The 19,840-nt window shown below is 41.0% G+C and overlaps 1 protein-coding gene across 4 annotated transcripts in view; it reads right to left on the bottom strand.

Moving 5' to 3' along the window:
* EXOC4 (exocyst complex component 4) overlaps positions 1 to 19,840 on the bottom strand; it is a 766,053-nt gene that overhangs the window by 722,496 nt on the left and 23,717 nt on the right. For all 4 annotated transcript variants that reach the window (XM_045495680.1, XM_045495681.1, XM_045495683.1 and 1 more), the window contains exons 2-3: positions 18,900 to 19,089; positions 8,230 to 8,424 (exon numbers count right to left, since the gene is read on the bottom strand). In XM_045495680.1, the coding sequence (XP_045351636.1) occupies positions 8,230 to 8,424; positions 18,900 to 19,089 (385 nt within the window). The remainder of the gene's footprint in view (positions 1 to 8,229; positions 8,425 to 18,899; positions 19,090 to 19,840) is intronic.

Here is a 19,840-nt window from a genome sequence, read left to right as displayed (position 1 = left end):
TCATACTGCAAGACATCACTCATTGATCAAGTTAAAATTTATTAGAAATGTTTGCTCATCTTGCAGTACACTCACAGAACAAGTAACTCACAGTCCAAGGTTTTACTCGTACTTGGTTTCTAACCCCTCAAAACTGGTATCAAAAGACATCAGAGACAGCTAGTTTTACTCTGTTAAGTGGCACACGGTATACCCTAGATCTACAGTTCCACATTTATCTGTACAATGGAATCACCTGAAGAATGTCAAATTACTGAAGGTAGTGTACCACTATCAGAGACTTCAATGTCATCAGTGTAGGGTGTGACCTGGGCTTTAGATTTCTTCAAGAAGGTCCCTAATGTGCAGAGTTTGGGAATCACTGCCCTACAGCCAAGCGAGCCAACTGAAAACTGCTGAACCTTATGAGGTTTAGTGTAATATAACAAAATTTCTATTTGCTTTAAAATAAAAGAGGCAAAGAAAAGCAGATAAAAGAACAAAGTAAAAGGGAAGGAAAGCTAATACAATAACCGGGTGCTTTTCAAACAGTGTGCTACCCTAGCCTTCAAAAACAAATATAAATAAAAAAGGGCATTGGACACGAACACAAATAATTGTTTACAAGCCCTGTGCTTTTACTCTCCAGGAAAAAAATAAAGCTGCCATATTAGGCCTACTCATTTTAGACAACTACCAAGATTTCTTGTTTAATACCTTTATTTTCAGCTCTTCCTAAACCTTTCTGAAAAGATCAGATGTAGGCGTTTGAAGGACTGAAGGGGTCCCAAATGCAGCTAGAAGCAGCTTATAGCTGACCACCTTATTTATAGAGCAAACCATACTACCCTACCTCCATCCCCAATTTCTTGTTATGCTCATCGTGATATGAGACTCTTTATTTGTTCACTGTCTCTCCCTATTAGCATGTAAGCTCCTTCAAGGTTAAGGGCACACATTCAGATATATTTCCCAGCAACCGGAAGTCATCAACAATGGCATCATACCATTCTTTGTAAGTCTACCAAAACATGTGCCCGATTCTTTCCTGTTATTAGTACAGAATATTGGCAATGGTCTTTCAAATCAATATTCTACACTAGAAATAGATGGGCTTAATGGTGGCTATTTCATTATTGATCACGGATATATTTTTTAACATGTAGAGAAATCTATATGGAATATTGAAACATTTTTGCAGTCACTTACCACTTTCAGGTTAAGTCCAATAAGTTCACTAGAATGTTCCAGCTCTCGATATCTATGGAGTTTTCACCTCAATACCATTCCCACAGTCATAATGAGAAAAAACAGTCCTGGGAGATCTTAGAAACTCTCAGATCAGATGAAAGGGATGTACACTTTGCCCCCTTTTTCTTTCTTGTGCATTAATCATTTGATAGTAGAAGCATGATCACCCCTTCCCTGCCCATAATATGAGAAAAGAAGAATTTGTCTATTTGCTAATGACACAGTTCTAATGGCAGCATAAAGAACAAGCTCGCTGGTCCACTGGTCCTGCCATCTAAGCACTGACAGAAAAAAATAGCTTAACATCAACTACTTTATAACACTACAATCAACCTTATTGATAAGTACCCTCCAATAGTGAACTGGCTTATATCTGCTTACAATACTAGCAGAAAAACACACTTAGTTACCTAAAAGTCGATTTTGCAACAAACTGATCCTAGACAGTTTACTGACAAATTGCATTGCTATGAACATATCGTTGAAGTAAGCCAAAAAGGCGATTGACACAGAATCTGAAATTTGCCCATGTCAAATCCCAAATATATGGGAAAGAACTTTGGGGTCCTGATCATCCTTCTGTGCATGTGTTAGATCAGACTAGCCTTGTTTTCAGAGAAAAATCTTTTTTTTTAAGATTTTATTTTTAAGTAATCTTTACACCCAACGTGGGGCTTGAACTCACAACCCTGACATCAACCTCCACCAACTGAGCCAGCCAGACACCCTTTTCAGAGAAAAATCTTATCTAGGCCTGCAGGAACTCCTTGGGCTACATAAAATGTGAGGTAGTCTTTCATTTAGATAGATGTCCATTTAAGGGAAGAAGGAATCCATAATGCCTAACCTAGCCAGCCCTACTCCAACTCTTAACAGTTCAGAACAAGCCCACTTCCGAACACTTTGCGAACTTCTCACGTGGGAGCAATCACCATTATCCTTCTTACAGTATCCATTAAAGTAATCAATTCACTATAAATAACATTTCTAAGCACTTACTGTGTATACTGCGTGTACTTTATATAAATAGCTTAGTATCTCATTTAATCCCTTCAACAATCCTTGGGAGTAGATGTAATTCTCAACTCCCAACTTTCGGCAAAGTCAAATAATCAGCCCCAAGTGACCCAGCTAGTAAAAGTCAAAGCCAGGACCCAAACACAGGTCCATCTGACCCACACTAACATTCACGACCTTGATTGTTATACAACTAATGCAAAGGCTCTTGTAAGCTGAAAACATTAGAAGTATATTTTTATTATAGGAGCTTAGAAAACCATGAGATTAAATTGCTGCCTTACTCCCTTTATGCCCGATGTGGCCACATTTTCAGTGTAAGTGATATAATTCCACCATCCTATTCTCTCCAAGCACGTGGGATTCTCTGGGAGGAAGGCAACTACATAAAATCTAAGTAGTTATTATAATAATCCTTATCTTAGTACACAGCTATGATTTTTTTTAAAAAATATAAATAGAAAAACAAGAGACATTCAAAATCTCTACAATCTCAGGAAGACTTAGAAATGAAAAAAAATGTAGTCCCAGGCCTTATGACGGTCAGCTCAAGTGGTTCAAAACTACTCACACTGGCTTAGTTTCCACTGATTGAATGCAATTATGAGTCGACTTCTATGGGTTGATAAATCAGAACTTGGGTAAGTGGTTTTCAAAGCTCATCTGTGCAGTTTTCGTGTGATGCAGACTTCCACATAAATTTTCCTTTAAAAAAGTTCATAAAAATATTAACTATCATCAAATACCTTCCTGGTTAGCTCATGCCACTGGGAAGAAGCTGCTGTTCTTATATTAATAATTCTTCCCGGAATTAATCAGTCATTGTACATTAGAACCAGCAGCTGGAGTGTTCTGAGTGATAATGAAACCTGTAACAAGGCATCTTCAGCCGTCTTTTCAAGACAATAAGGGAATTAAAATTTCAATTTAAATGCAGAGGTTTGAAACACGCTTCACTGGCAAAATTACTTCAATTAATGTGAGTGGAATACAAAGGACAGACTGCAGAAATGTGATGCAGCAACCAGAAATTATGTCATTAATGTGCTTGCATCAACCCAGCACAATGACTGCAGAGGTCTAATTTAAACCATACATATCGCAAAGCTACAGGCTACAATATTAATCAAGTCTCTGATTTCAATGTGACGGATACAGGCTTCTTGTTGGACCACTTTTAGCCTTTCATGAGCTAACAGCAGCTGTTTACCTTGAAGAAGGAAACAAAAGGCCATGCCTATTTGCAGACAGTCCCTGTCATGACAATTTAATTATTTTATGCAATACTCAGGTTATCATATCAAAAGAAGAAATAAATATCCCATCTAGAGGCCAAGTCTCTAGCTATCAGACCAGTGTGATAGTGAAGTAGGAATCGCAGGAGCTGACAAGGGCCATGGGTCACCACTGATTTATTTACTCTGGATTTATGAACCTGAGTAGGGATTACACTACTGGGTGTCTGCACCTGCCTTACAACAGAAATGCAAAATCTTTTGATAAACAGATCCAAGGAAATCGGAAAGTTTTGAAAGACTTGATTTTTTTGTCTTCACTTTCCTATGACGTCTTTTAGCAAGCATGTTTCATTTTGACCCTCGAGATGCCTTAAGTAGATTTTACTTCTAATAGCACATAGCCACGGGGAAAGGAAATGTGAATATTTTTTTCACATCAAGTCCAATGAAAGAGCAATTATAGCCCTTACTATTCACTCATATACAAAAGGCCAAATTGAAGGAAATTTCCAACCTTTTAAGCACACCTTTAATACTACCTTCATGAAATCTTCATTGTACATTAGGATGCTCCAGCTCCTCAGATCATACAAAGCAACTACCTCGTTGGAAAAATGGAGAGCACATCAGAAACCCATCTCTCATAGGGTCACTATAAGAATTAAATGCGTTAACAAATGTGCGTCTTAAATTTAATGACACAGTGAATACTCAATACGTATTGGTTGCTAGTGTAATTATTGTTTTTTGTTGTTCACTCAAATATTGCTAAAGGGAAAGGCTGGAAACTGGAGGACTTTGTCATTAAGACAAACACCAAACCCAAAGAAAAAATCAGACCAGAGCCCCTAGAGAGGAAACACCTCTTTCCTCTATTAAAGTCTTTCACATGGTTACCCATCTGGCTAATGATCTGTGAACCCTGACTATATGAGGCCCACGGTGCTCAGCACAAGGCAGACAAAAATAAATAAGATATAGCCCTTGCCCTCAATGACCTACCATACAAACAAAAGCAATTGTATTACAAGGAAGTACATGCAGCTTATGGAAAGAAACAAACAAAAAAAGGCATCTACTCAGGTCAAGTATTCTCAACCACGATAAATACAAATGCCTAATTTTTTGGAAAAAGCACCTAATCACCTGGGACATTCAGAGAGCTAAAGAAATCTGAGCTAAGCCTAAATAAATAAATAAATAAATAAATAAATAAATAAATCATTTTCCAGGCAGACAGGACTGGGATTAGGTTCAGGGACATATGATCAATTAAACATCTATCACATCCCTTCATCACTAACAAATAACTAAAAATTGTTATTAATAAAGTGCCACTGTTTTAAAAAATATGATAGCCAGCAATAAGATATATTTAATACCTCTAAGGAACATATTACTAAGCATTATTATATAGAGCATAAATGAAGATCTCAATAAATGAGGTCTATCCTGTTCACTGAAAGACTCAGTAATATGAAGATGAAATTCTTACAATGAATCAGTCTCATGACGCTTCTTGCAGAATGTGACAAGCTGATACTAAAATTCATACGGAAGAGTAAAGGGCCAAGAATAGAACGTCTGTTCTGAGAAGCAAGGTGAGGGAACGTCTCCACCTGCTATCAAGCTATATCATAAAATAACGGTAATTAAAACAGCATGGTTTCAGTGCAGATATAGACAAGACCAATTAATAAAAACGAAGAGCTCAGAAACAGACCCATGCATACGTGAAAACTTGGTATGTGACCAAGATGGCATTAGAAGTCAGTAGGAAATTGGGGCGCCTGGGTGGCGCAGTCGGTTAAGCGTCCGACTTCAGCCAGGTCACGATCTCGCGGTCCGTGGGTTCGAGCCCCGCATCAGGCTCTGGGCTGATGGCTCAGAGCCTGGAGCCTGTTTCCGATTCTGTGTCTCCCTCTCTCTCTGCCCCTCCCCCGTTCATGCTCTCTCTCTGTCCCCCAAAAAATAAATAAAAACGTTGGAAAAAAAAATTAAAAAAAAAAAAAAAGAAGTCAGTAGGAAATAAATTTAGCAAATGGTCTGAGCTAAGTGGCTTCTTACATAGAAGATAAAATTAGATCCCGAGTTTATACCATATACGGAAATAGAGTCCAAATGAATTAAAGAAGACATAGTAGATTCTCTAGAGGACACTGGGATAGAAAAAATTTTTTCTTAAAAATCAGATAAAGGAGGGGCGCCTGGGTGGCGCAGTCGGTTAAGCGTCCGACTTCAGCCAGGTCACGATCTCGCGGTCTGTGAGTTCGAGCCCCGCATCAGGCTCTGGGCTGATGGCTCAGAGCCTGGAGCCTGTTTCCGATTCTGTGTCTCCCTCTCTCTCTGCCCCTCCCCCGTTCATGCTCTGTCTCTCTCTGTCCCAAAAATAAATAAACGTTGAAAAAAAAAAATTAAAAAAAAAAAATCAGATAAAGGAAAAAAGAAAGAAATCTTACCACATTAAATTTCAAAACTTCTTTGTAACAAAGGGCTTCATAAAGCAAAAATATATACCACTAACTAGGAGAAGATATTTCAAATACCTCTGACAAAATATTAGTGTCCATTATATATAAACAATGACAAACAGGGAAAAAAAGGAACTTCTGGGCAACACAGCTCATATATTCACCCCTTTCTGGAGGTAAATGCTCCTCCTTCCCACCCCCACTCCTCCCAACCACATGATTTTAGTTAGAACTGACAATCATGGTATTCAAGCTGGCCCAATCTGGACCCTATCCATGTTTTCTTTGGGGGGGGGGGGAGGAGGGGTTAAGTTTATTTATTTATGTTTGAGAGAAAGAGAGTACACAAGAGGGGGAGGAGCAGAGAGAGAGAGGGAGACACAGAATCCGAAGCAGGCTCCAGGCACTGAGCTGTCAGCAAAAAGCCCAACATGGGGCTCGAACCCATGAACCGTGAGATCATGACCTGAGCTAAAGTCGGATGCTTAACTGACTGAGCCACCCAGGCATCCCTATCCCTGCACGTTTTAATTAAAAGAAATTTTCCTCCGCAAAGCTAGAAAGACGTTGGCCACAGCCCATACCCTCTCTCCTCCCCCAAACACCCAAACCCCACCCACTTGTGAAAGCAACAGTCTGCAAGAGGACACTGAAGACAACAGGCAGAGAGAACACACAGGTGGCATTCCACATCTCCTCCTGTCCCTTTAGGTGACTGGTTACAGGAACTGCTTACTGTTTACTCCTATCATACACCAAGTTTCAATATATGACAGAATATCACAGCGTATCTCACATCTTAGTGACCGAATTCCCTTAACAGGTTCTCATGAAGGACTTACAGCATAATTCTTTTTGAAAATCTAAATTGTTACCATTTGGAAGATTTATCCTGCTTCTCCCACCAAGTCGTCTCAGTGTTTTTTTCAGTGTTACAGCCAATCTAACTCAGTGAAACAAAGACAGGGGACTCTCACCAACTGTGGAAAAGAGGAACCAAATGCAGTCACCTGCTATGGAGGGCTTCTGTAGTCCCCAAACAGCTCGAGAAACATGGCAGTGGGGTGGTCATGTAGAAAGCGGCAGGGGGGGGGGGGGGGGGTGGGGGTAGATAGAGCAGCCCTCTAAGAGCCACCAGCCCTGGGAAAGTTAGGATTGTTAGGAATTAAGATGTGTATTATTTTTTATTCATCTTCTTGACACTCAGCACGTGCACCACCAGTAACAACATTCTCTGAATTTTCATTTCTTTTTTTTTTTTTTTTTTTTTTAACGTTTTTTATTTATTTTTGAGACAGGGAGAGACAGAGCATGAACAGGGGAGGGCCAGAGAGAGGGCAACACAGAATCTGAAACAGGCTCCAGGCTCTGAGCTGTCAGCACAGAGCCCGACACGGGGCTCGAATTCACGGACTGTGAGATCATGACCTGAGCTGAAGTCGGCCGCTCAACCGACTGAGCCATCCAGGCGCCCCTGAATTTTCATTTCTAATTCAAAAAGTAACAGAATGGGAGCGTCCAGCTGGCTCAGTCAGTAGAGCATGTGACTCTTGATCTCAGGGTTGGGAGTTTGAGCCCCATGCTGGGTGTAGAGCTTACTTTAAAAAAAACAAAAAAAGTAACAGAATGACTCAGAGGCTAAAGGCTAGTCTGTGGAGTATGCTTGCTTGACAAAGTCGCTTCCAGAATTATTGCTCCAAAATTATTTTCTTGCTCTTCAGTTTAAAGGCAAAAACAAAGCCCTCACATAACAATCCCTTCAAAGAATTTGTGGAACGTGAAGTCCGTAAATATCCTTAAGTTGTCTCTCACACAGATTTCATTCTTTAAAATGGGATTCATTAGGGGTGCCTGTCTGGCTCAGTTGGTAGAGCATGCAACTCGTGATCTTGGGGTTGTGAGTTAAAGTCCCACATTGGACATGGAGCCTACTTTAAAAAAGTAAGTAAATAAAAAATAAAATAAAATAGGATTCATTAGCCACCTTCCTCTGAAATTCAAACACCTTCATTACCATGCCAACGTGATCTAGGTACCAGTTTCTTACCATTACGCACCTTGCCATTGCTCCAAAGGCAGATAACGCATAAATAATCGCCTACCACTTCAAACACTGAAATTAGGAAGAGAACCGGTCAGGCTTCTCCTACAAGGGCTTGTGAATCCCAAGAGGCGGTCTGTAATGTGCCACGTGAAAGACAGCATTCAGACAACAAGAGCAAGGGCTTTCCTATCTTAGCAGAAATGACCGTTCGCACAGGTAGCTCTCTCACCAGCATGTCGGTGGCACTGAGATAGTGCTTGCTGGCCATGCACTGTTCCAGCTTTTGAGGCACTTGCTTGATATTCTCAATTTCATCCAGCAGGTTCAGGACATGCTTGTGTTCAATTCCTTCAATCCACAATTTCCGGAGCTCATCCCGTTTACAGTGCAACAGCATCTTGCAAGAAAGCAGATTCTCTTTCACCTACAATAAACAGATTCAACCTTGGGTCAGTCCAGAGTCTCGCCATCCTAAACCTATAATCTGGTTAGTAGTTTTCACTATCAGTGTCACTAGAAGTAACAGTTCCCAATTCCCCCTCCCACTAGTCCCCCGTGGTTGGCTGGCTTGCAAAATTCTAATCCTGGTTCTGACACTGACTCGCATGGATGGGGGTCTCCACCTCTGTGTGTATCTGCTCTCCTGTGAAATGAGAAAACTACTCCTAACCTACCTTTGAGTGAATCTGGAAGAAGCTACTTAGGATATACAGCACTCTGAAGACATGAAGAACCCACGGATGTTCAACTATCTAAAAGGGAATGACTGATCAAGTCCATGTTCTTATTCCTTCCCGATTCTTCTCTGCATGTTTCTTATTCAGCAGACAGCTCACTTGGACCATCCTAGATCTACTATCCTAGTCTACAACTTCAGCTGAAGCTTACAGCCAATGAACTGTGCATTCATCTCAACTAACACGAAAATAAGCCCACTTTCCAGAAAAGAGGAGACACGTCCAGAGACAATCTCAAAATAAAAGCACTAGGACATACCAAGGATTTTTAGATATTAAATAAGACAATCTCAAACATTCTCATGGATCTAGCTTAGTGACCAGTATGGCACAGCTCGACAGAATGGGAGGAGAAGGAGCAGGAGGGAGTCACGATGTACATGATGAGCACATTTTCATGTTCATAATTAAGGCTTTTCAATTTTTACATGAACATGAAATAAAAAGAATCAGGACCTTTCACAATTCACAGAACTACTCTCATGTACTTTTGACAGTCCTCACATGTATTTTTAAATTCGAATTCAGTATTTGTTTAATTTGGTTTTTGTTTTAGGCAAAATTTATGAATACATGTCAGTTATACCATTTGATGAATTTTAGCAAATGTAAGACACCTGTATAATCCAAACCATCATATATAAGACATTTCCATCAGCCCAGAAAGTCTACCATGTTTCTGACCATTGAAAATTTGTCTTCTACAAGATCTGGTGTGGTGGTGCACACACTCATGAACACTATGCTTCTGGTGATTATAAAACTAAATTTTAACATTTTCCGACAAACAAGGAAAATATAAAGATGGAATGCTAAGATCAGAATGTTTCTTGAGAAACATTTCTCTGCTGAGAAAGCATCTACTCTATCCCAATAACTTAAGGACAATACACCTATCATACTTTTATGAAACTCTCCAATGTAAAAAGAACCCTAACTAAAGAGATTCTGTAATCTCTCCTGATAAGCACGGTGGAATGATTATTCGCTTTGGAAGGAGTCATGGACCCTTTTGAAAAACTACCAAAGACAGTGCTAATTACCTCCACTCCTTCCTTCCCCTTTCTGCATTCCGTAAGTGATTTTTTTTTTTTTTTTTTTGCTAATCATAAAGCATCTAGAAAAGAGAACAGAGAGGGGGGAATGGTATATAAGAGATGGTAACAAAACTTTTCAAGTTGGCAGGAAGATGGAATGTGGGTAATTTAGCAGAGCAGAGTGATCTGAAAGTCTTAGGATGGAGACGGGTTTGCTACCACTGACAAGGAGGTGCCGAGGACACGGAAAGCTGGAGCCCAGGGCCAACACCTTCCATAGGGAGTATTTTGAGCCCTGGACTTTCATCAATCCACACAGATGGGTAATTCCCTCCCCCGCAAACACTGGCCAACTAGAAGGCTTATGATCTGAAGAAACTCAGTCAGAAAGGATCCAGGCCAGACATCACTAAGGGGGAAGGTGTGAGGCACCAGACTGCAAACACAAGAATGATATTAAAGTGGGCCTATGGAACAGTAAAATCCTCAGCCTGCTCTGGACACCCAGCCTCCTGCTAGGGTTGCCTCTAAATACACTCAGCCTGAATTTTAGCTCCAACACAGGAAATTTATGGCCTTCCCTGGGAAAGATGACAAGGCGAAAAGACCCAGAGTTAGTGACACCTGAAGTTTCACCGAGGAAACTACTGGGTCCCTGCACGATCATCACTAGACAAGGCCCACAACATTCTCTGAGCTTTCCAATCAGCTTTGTACTGACTCCCTCTTTCATTCAAATAGTTAGACAAGGATCACCAGACAGCCAAGGAAAGCTTGGAATACGCAAAGGCAGGCACCAAAACAAACAAAAAGAAAAAAGTGCTGGAGGGGACTGGGATAACTATAATATCCCTTAGGAAAAATAGGAAATATTACATCAATGAAACAAGAATAGGATGCTATAAAAAAAAAAACAAAAACTTGAGAATAAAAACAGCTTTGGAAATTAAAATATGGTAGAAAAAAATCCAATATAAAGGTCAGAAGCTATCTTTGAGGAAATCTACAGAGAATAAAACAAAAAACGAAAGGTGGAAGATAAAAGAAATAAGGAGACTGATCCAAGAAGTCCACTATTTGCCAAACAGGAGTTCCAGGGGAGGAAAAATGAGACAAATGGAGTAAAGAAAAATACAATAATAAAAGAAAATGTTCCAGAAGACATGTGTTTTTAGACTGAAAAAGCACACCAAGTGTTCAAGAAAATGGAGTGAAAAAAGAACCATGCCAGGACATGTGATCCTGCCGTGTGAGAACACATGGGATAGAGAGGCGATCTTAAAAGCTTTTGGGGGAAGTGGGGAGGGACAGAATCCATATAAAGCATTATGAATCAGAATGCATCAGACTTTTCTCAACAGCAACACTAAAAGCTACAAGACAAAGGAATGATATAGCTTCAAAATCCTAAGAGAGAATTATTTCCCAGAAAAACTATCAATCAAGTGTGCGGGAAGAATAAAGATATTTTCAGACTTATAAGCTCTCAAAATGATAAACCTGAGACGCACCACAGCTCAGCAAGCTAGTGAAGAACGTGCTCCATCAACACAAGAGAATAACAGGAGACCAGAAACACAGGATCCAGGAAAGGGGAAAACCAATGCAGAAGACAGGCAACAGGAGGATTCAAGCATTAACTGCAAGGAAAACAGCAACAACAAAACCGCGCAGGCACAAATAGTATGCTGGATGGCTCAGAGGGAAACAGTCACGTAGCTGTCATAAAATGAGCACCATCTATTTAATCCAACAACTAGGATACAACTAGAGACAAGATGTGGGAAGAAGATGAAGTAGGGCAGGGGAAAGGGTGGGAGGGGGACCTAAATCCTCATCTTCCATAGCTGGAAGCTTATATCCAATGTCTAAAGTAGAAAAACCAAGAATAGTAGAAGCATATTACTAAGAGTAAAAGTCAGTGTCTCTGAAGTTTTGGAAGTGGGACTGGGGAAGGATGAGGTAGGGAAGTGCTGGTTTTTGTCATCACTTACGGTTTTGACTTTTAAAAATATTAACTGAAGTATGGTTGACATGTACTATTGGTTTCAGGTATATGACACAACGATATGACTATCATATACATTATAAAATGCTCACCATGACAAAGTGTCATTACCATCTATCGCTATACAAAGTTGTTACACTATTACTGACGGTATTCCCCAGGCTCTACTCTTCATCCCTAGGTCTTATTTTGGAACTGTGTATCTCTTAATGCCCTTTATTGGACTTCTTAAACATATTTCTCAAGGCTATTCCCAGATCCTCTTGGCACTCTTGGTCTCTGGGCTAAGAACTCCAACTATTAAATCCATTCTCTTTTAAATCCTTAGTTAAAATCTGTTAGAATTTGATTTCTGATAGTCTACTTTTATCACCTGGGTTCTGTAATTCTCGGATTTTTCTTTGGTGTTTAACAGTTAGTATGGAAATTGTTAAAAATAAATTTTATGTCGTGCAACACCCAACTAGGCTCTTGATCAAGAGGGCTCGGGATAAACTTACTTAGTGTCAGTAAAGCTTGGCAAACTCCTTTCTGATTGGGAAAAGGACTGTTAGGGCATTTCACAGCAGGATATATACAATGTAGTCTGCTCACTTCTCATTTTTGCTCACTACATGGAAGAAAATGGAAAAGAAAAGTAGACTCTGTGTCTGTGTTTAGGGGTGGGGGAGATGGCATCAGGCTGTGTGGAAAATGAACATCACCAAAAGTATTCCCTAAACTGAGTTAATAGCCAAAGCTCCAGACATAAGAAGGTACAAGAACTTTTAATATTAAATTGCCCCGAGGCTTCAGCTTTTTGATTGGAAAGTCATGGTTATGAAGAAATGTTATTTTAAAACTTGGGCGGCAGGGTGGTAATACTACTCAGTAATAAAAGAAAAGAAATATGAAGAACCTCAGAAACATTATGCTGAACAAAAGAAGCCAGATACAAAGAAGTACATGCTGAAGTTCTAGAACATGCAAAAATTAATGTAGTGATGGAATTCAAATCAGCAGTTGTTTGGAGCAGGATGTGGAGGGGAGTGGGAAAGCAGCAGAGGAACACAGTCTTTTCACTCCAAAGGAGCAAGGGGGAACTCTCTGGGGTGGATGGGAACACATCCTAGGACATATACATTTGCCAAAACTCACTGAACTGTCTTCTAAAATACTGCAGTTTATCGTATGTAAATTATAGCTCAATAAATGTTTTTATACAGGGAAGAGAAAACAGGACTGTATCCATCAATGAATATCATCTAAAATGTGAGAAAGTTACCAAAGTACGTCTAAACTTTTATTTCTCGATGTGGTAACAGTATTTTAATTCCATTCTATTTTAATTTATCAGGATAATTAAGATTGAAAAATTATCTTCCTGTTTCTTCTTGAAATAAATCCACGGAGTCAAACTATTCAAATCAAGACATCGAAACCCACGTACAGAAGTCCTTCTTCAAACACAAGTTTCCTTTCCTTCCTGAGACTTCTAGTAACTTCACATTAGCTCCTAATCACCTGTTCAGCCACAGCAAGAATTTCAGTTTCAATATACTAGAACTTCCAGCCATTCTAATTAGAGACTATTAGCAAAAGAGAAAATGAGGGTAACAGGCCCCAAGAGGTTACTGTGAATGGGTATGGGAGAGGATACAGAAAGCAGAGAAATAGAGTCATTCGCACTCTTGACTTGGGGAAGATGAAGACAGGAGGAAAACTACCTGGAGCCTCTGAGTAACAGAGATACATGTACGAGAGGCTGATGGATCCAGGCCTTAAGTCATCAAATTCAATGCCTTTCTGATTCTGATCAAGGATAATGGGAGGAGGGACTGCCTTTGAGTGTGCAAACTATCTATAATAAAGCACAACAAATGTGCAAGCACCCCACCGAAACTAGAGACTAGAAATGTTCTACGCAAGGGATGGTAGGTGAAAACTAACGTAACAGTCAACGTTATTCTTAATTCTGAAAGTACAAAACAGACTTTCTCTTCTGTAGTTAAAAATAAATCTACATATAAGTGTGTTCATGGGTATTCTCCTGACCTGTGTCCAACCCATTTTTTTCCACAGCCTTCTAGAAAGTGCCTAGAAAGAAGTACAGAAACACCACTCACCGTTCTGTTTAAAAGCCTTTTAGAACTGCAGATCACTTTTAAATTACCCTCAAACTTTCATTCCCATGCTTTTGTTTCCTTAGTTTTGGAAGAGGAGGGGCGGGTTTAGCTGCCATTCTAAGATCTTAAATTCTCTGAGAGGCTCCACAGAACCCCTTCTGAGGGCAATACTTTTCCGTTAAGTTGCAGAGTCTCGACATGGTACACAAATACAGACACTGTTAAACTGAACGGAGAGATGAGCGCATAGTTCTTGTGACCGCATTAACACGCAATACTGCCTAGTACATTTTAAATTATGCTAGCGCATTATTGCCCACCGTTTAGCCCACCTTTCTACCCTTTCTCCCTTTCTCATAGAAGCAGCCGGGATTTTTCCATCATACGTTTGGGCCGTAAACAATTTCCTACCACAACCATGTTGCTCTACTGCGACATTTTCTATATGAAGATTATTCTTTGTTCCTATTCTGCCTCTTAAGGTATAGTTTCATACAAAAGCCACAAAATTATTTTAAATGTTAAGTAATGAATGTTGCACTACTCAATGATTAAGCTCTTAACAACTTCATTTGAATAATCACATATAGTTATTTCCAATTACAGGCAAGAAAAATGAGTTAGCAGTCTCATCTAGTACCAACAGAGCAGCTGAAATTGGGGGGAATCGTAAAGTGTTTGTGCACACCTCACAAGAGAGACAAGTATCTGTTTTCCCTGGTCTTCCAGCTCCTGTGATAAACATTAGACAGATACTTAGTATCTTTAAAGGAATCTGATGTCCTCTCCTCTACCTAGTAGAGCATGGAGGAAACACTCAAATTCAAAGACCAACAATTACATTCAAATTCAAACATTACCCAAGTTCCCAGCTTGTATCCATTCATATCCCTCTATTTTGGTGCCGCTGCTGGAACAGTCATTACTATGAGACACTGGCAGTACCTGTGGCTTCTGAAGTTTTCTGGTACACTAACATCTCATTCTGACTGATATCAATATGTGTTCAACAGTAATAATAGGGTAGCCTAAGTATTTTGATTATCCACATCACTCAACCTGATCAATCATATATATCTCTTGTATGGACATGTAAATTTTTTAATCTAGAAAAACATTCCCAATAGACTTGACTACCTGGGAAAAGAGTCAACTCTGTCTGTCACCTCAATATCCCCAAGGACATAGATCCTCCCAATATAAATCCATATACGAAACTATTAACATAGCGGGAAATGTAAACAGTTCTGTGTTCTCAAGCTTTAAAAGCATGAACATGAACACCTTCACCTGCCTTGGTCCCCACCAAAATCTACTCTCAGAATAGCAGCTAGCCCTTTTAAAACGTTAGTTATAGGGGCACCTGGGTGGCGCAGTCGGTTGGGCGTCCGACTTCAGCCAGGTCACGATCTCGCGGTCCGTGAGTTCGAGCCCCGCGTCGGGCTCTGGGCTGATGGCTCAGAGCCTGGAGCCTGTTTCCGATTCTGTGTCTCCCTCTCTCTCTGTCCCTCCCCCGTTCATGCTCTGTCTCTCTCTGTCCCAAAAATAAATAAACGTTGAAAAAAAAAAAAAATTAAAAAAAAAAAAAAAAAAAACGTTAGTTATATCATGCCGGTTTTATGTTCAAAAGCTTATTACAGTGGTCTCCGGTCACAAAGAGTTATGAACAAAGTCCTTACAGGCACCAAAACCCCACGTGACCTGACCCACTACACTGTACCTCACCCACCAGCTCTCTCTCTCTCTCTCTCCCTCGCCCTCTCTCTCCAGCACTCTCACCTCTCCCCACCCCATTTTGCTTCAGCCCCAACGGCCTCCTCACTGCTTCCTCCAAACTCCTATCATGTTCTTGCTTCAAGACCTTGCTGCCCCTGCCATGCCTTCTTCCTGAGGCGCTTCTCCTGACTCTCCCTCAGTTTCTGCAGGTGTTGGCTCAAATGTAACCTCAGTGAACTCTGCCCGGCTAGGCCACTGAAGCAGCAACTCGCTATTCTCCCTTCCTTGCTCTTGGATTCTTAAGACAGCACTTCTTACCATCTGTTAGACAGCCTTTTACTAATTTATAGTGGGGTCTCCCTTGACTAGAATGTAAAGCAGAATGCAAACTCCACAAGGACAGGAATTTGTTTGATTCACTTCTAGACCCCAGAGCTTAGAGCAACGCTCAGCACCAAACAGGCACTTTATACAGAGACCAAATCACTGCTGTTAAATAACACCCACTTTCTTTTTCCTTTCATCTCCTCCTGTAACGTGTAAGTTCCATGAGGACAGGGACAGGTGTTTTCTACTGGTGTCACCCCAGCAGTTAAAACAGAACCAGGCACACAGCCAGCACTCAACAGGTATTTGTTGAATGAATCCTCATTACTTTTGGCAGAGAGCAGAAAGAAAATTTCAACTCACATCTATACATTCTCAGTATCTTGCTGGGTGTGAAATCATGTAGCCCCATGATTATACAATCATCCCCACTTTTAAAAATACACACACCTACATACACCGAGATTTTACATACAATCCAAAGTAACAATTAAAAACCAAAAATGACAGGGAAAGATTCGGAAGAAAACATCAGTGTTTCCTTGGTGATAAGAAATGGACTTTCACATTACAAAACTGTCAAATTATACAACAGAAACAAATTCGCTTTCATTTTTCCCCCCCCCAACATTTTTCTGCTCTTACTTATCAATTACTAGAGGCTTTTTGGAAAAGAGCGTTAGCCTTTCTCTTCTCAATACTGAAGCTAATTCATAACAGAATTGTGTGACATTTACTTTGACAACTGTCTGATGTAACAAACACCAAGTTTTCTTTTTATTTTCTCTCGCTCAAAATTCCAACGTACTTAAAAATGGGGATGGTGGACAGACTATGGCCACTAAAGTAAATGTGAAATAATCAAGATGAGACTCTTTTCAAAACCGGCCAACACTCTCTAGGCAAAGAGGCTATCGTCTCCAAGTGAGAGGGGGTCAAGGCAGAAACCACCACAGCGCTTCCCCTGACATTATGACAAAGTCCTTTCAGCCAAGCAAACTAATCAGAAAACAGAGATACCAAACCTTCACCCTTCCTGGGATTCCCCGGGGCAGAGCCAGAAGGCCAGCACCTCTGAACATTCATTTTCTGACTCCTCTCGAGCTTAGTATATTGGGTCAAAATGGACTACAGTTTACTTTAAACTGATCTACAGCTTTACCTAGTTTCACAGATAAATCCATAGGATGAACTCATCATTTGTAAACGCTAAGAATTATAGTACTCCTTTTGAAAATTCCCAGTTAATTTGACAAGGTAAAGAGGTCAACAAATTGCTTCAAAATAGGTTAAGAGCTTACCGGTTCTCAACCAGTACTCAGAGAGGCTGAAACTATCAACCACATTCTTAGAAGAATAATTTAGGTCTCTGCTTAGAAAATCATAACATAAGGCCTAGAAGACAGAAAAGAAAATGCAGGAAAAAGCTGGGAGCCTAGATATCCCCGGGCGGGCACAAGGCGGGGAAGATACCACCAGGCGGGCACAGTGCAGGGAACTCCCTGACCGATCAACAGCACAGCCAGAGTGCTGCAAATGGTCTGTGCAGCCCTGTGGCCGCAGAGGTGCTGGAAGGGCAGCTGCAGGCTTTTAAGGAGGGGATCAAGCATGAGGCCCTGCATCTCTCACCCAACACCGAACAAGAGGCAGCTAACATATTGGGGTTCCACAAGACAGCTCATTTCAAAAAGGGAGGTTACCACTTAAAAGATGTCTGAAAACCAGCAGCAAGGACCTGAAAGGGAGACCAGTGTTTACATCCTAGTCTGCTGAGTGAGGAACAGCCATGCCTGGCAAACAAGCAGTGCTAAGTGGTAGCAATTACTGCCATCAGAGTGGTATTAAAAGGAGTGACCCTCGGGGCGCCTGGGTGGCGCAGTCGGTTAAGCGTCCGACTTCAGCCAGGTCACGATCTTGCGGTCCGTGAGTTCGAGCCCCGCGTCAGGCTCTGGGCTGATGGCTCAGAGCCTGGAGCCTGTTTCCGATTCTGTGTCTCCCTCTCTCTCTGCCCCTCCCCCGTTCATGCTCTGTCTCTCTCTGTCCCAAAAATAAATAAACGTTGAAAAAAAAAAATTAAAAAAAAAAAAATAAAAAAGGAGTGACCCTCGAAACACATGGCCAAAACCATATGACGACGTGACAGCACCTAAAGGTCAGTTCATCCCTCCAGCCAAATATAAAAATACCCTTTATGAGCCCACTTTATCCTTTAGGCAGTAAAGACCTGGTAGCCAGGAACCAAGAGTTTTTCAGGGATCTACTACAAAAGGAAGGAGGTGGGCGGGGACAGAAAGGGGGCAAGACGTAGAAAGATGGGGAGGAAGAAAAAAAGAATGAAGAAATTGAAAAGAAAAAAAGAAATTGCTGCAAAATATTAAGAAAATGACAAAATGTAAGTAAGTTAATATATGCTCGTCACTACTGAAGAACGATATTCAAGAATGCCAGTATCCATAAATGCATGTTGAAATAATCTGTAAGTTAGGTTTTCTTCTCAAAATCATACGAAGAATGTACAATGACTGCATAGAAATCACAACCAATTTCAAATGAGGGGACAGAGTGAAAGCCGAAATTTCAAAAAATGTTTCAACTGCTACAGCAACATACACACACACACACACACACACAGTGTGGGATAGGACCAGATGCCATACATTTGATACACAGAAATGGGAGCCTCTAATAGCAAGAGGCCCTTCAGTATCCTCATGTTGAGGCCACCTCCTCCACACCATTTCACACGGCAAGGAGAAGGAGCAGCAGAAGCCAAGGATAAGACATCGGGAAGAGGCAAGCCTGGGATGCCCTCTGTGATCCTCCGCAGCCAGGCTTTCAAAGACACTTGCAAAACTCCTGAAAAGCGTCGTTACGCATCACTCACCATGGCCATTCACCACCACTGTGGCACCTCTACAAGCTACTAACGGTAGATGCGGTGCGACATCACAGGAGGGAAGGAGGCTCACCTGCTTTATTTTATTTCGGGAGTTGGTAATGCGCTCTGTGATGCTCTGGTATGTGCGAATGGCTGTCGTCAACTCTGTGTAGTGCTGTACAATCAACTCATCAAGGTCACGGTCACATTTCTCATAGGCTTCTTCAAGGCGGCCCTTCTCATTTTCTCGGTCTTCAACATCATCACTGGTAGACAGAGTCCTGGTGAAGACAGAGATTATATCAAGCCGAATCAAATTTAAAAGTAAAAAAGGGGGCACCTGGCTGGCTTACTCTGTTAAGCGTCTGACTCTCGATTTCGGCTCAGGTCATGATATCGCGGTTCGTGAGTTCAAGCTCCGCCATCGGGCTCCATGCTGTTAGAACAGAGGCTGTTTCGGATCCTCTGTCTCTCTCTCTGCCCCTTCCTGGCTGGCATGCACTCACTCTCACTCTCTCTCTCTCTCTCTCTCTCAAAAATCTACGTTTTTTTTAAAAATTCATTTAAAAGCAAAACAGTAAAAGACAAGTTAATATGCTGGCACATTCATCTAACTAACTAGGGAGGAAATGAAAACAAGTTACTAACAGAAAATATGAAACCACTTTCATAGCAAATTTCAGTAGCCCATCTAAGTGGATTTGCTATTTGCCTATCCAAGGAGGCTTTCACTCTTTCCCTGGCATACCAATTTTAATCCATTAAGAGGCAGCATGAACTGCGGGTCTTGATCACTTGAGTGAATCCCAGTAATTCCATTCGCCTTATCCGTGGCAAATCTGACCAATGAGACCTAAGGGCCTCCAGGAGTTTTCTTGCAAGATTAATTGGAGGCAGGTCCCTTTTCCCGATTATTACACAACGCTAAGATACTCAAATATTTCACACACCTTACAACCATGGAAGGGAAAGCCAAGAGAAATGCCGGCTACTGCTGTGACATCATTGGGCCACCAAAGCAGCCAACTCTAC

This window comes from Leopardus geoffroyi, chromosome A2 (genome assembly GCF_018350155.1).
Source record: "Leopardus geoffroyi isolate Oge1 chromosome A2, O.geoffroyi_Oge1_pat1.0, whole genome shotgun sequence".
NCBI classification, from domain to species: domain Eukaryota; kingdom Metazoa; phylum Chordata; class Mammalia; order Carnivora; family Felidae; genus Leopardus; species Leopardus geoffroyi.
The sequence above is the reverse complement of the archived record's forward strand: the minus strand, read 5'-3'. Positions and strand labels throughout refer to the sequence as shown.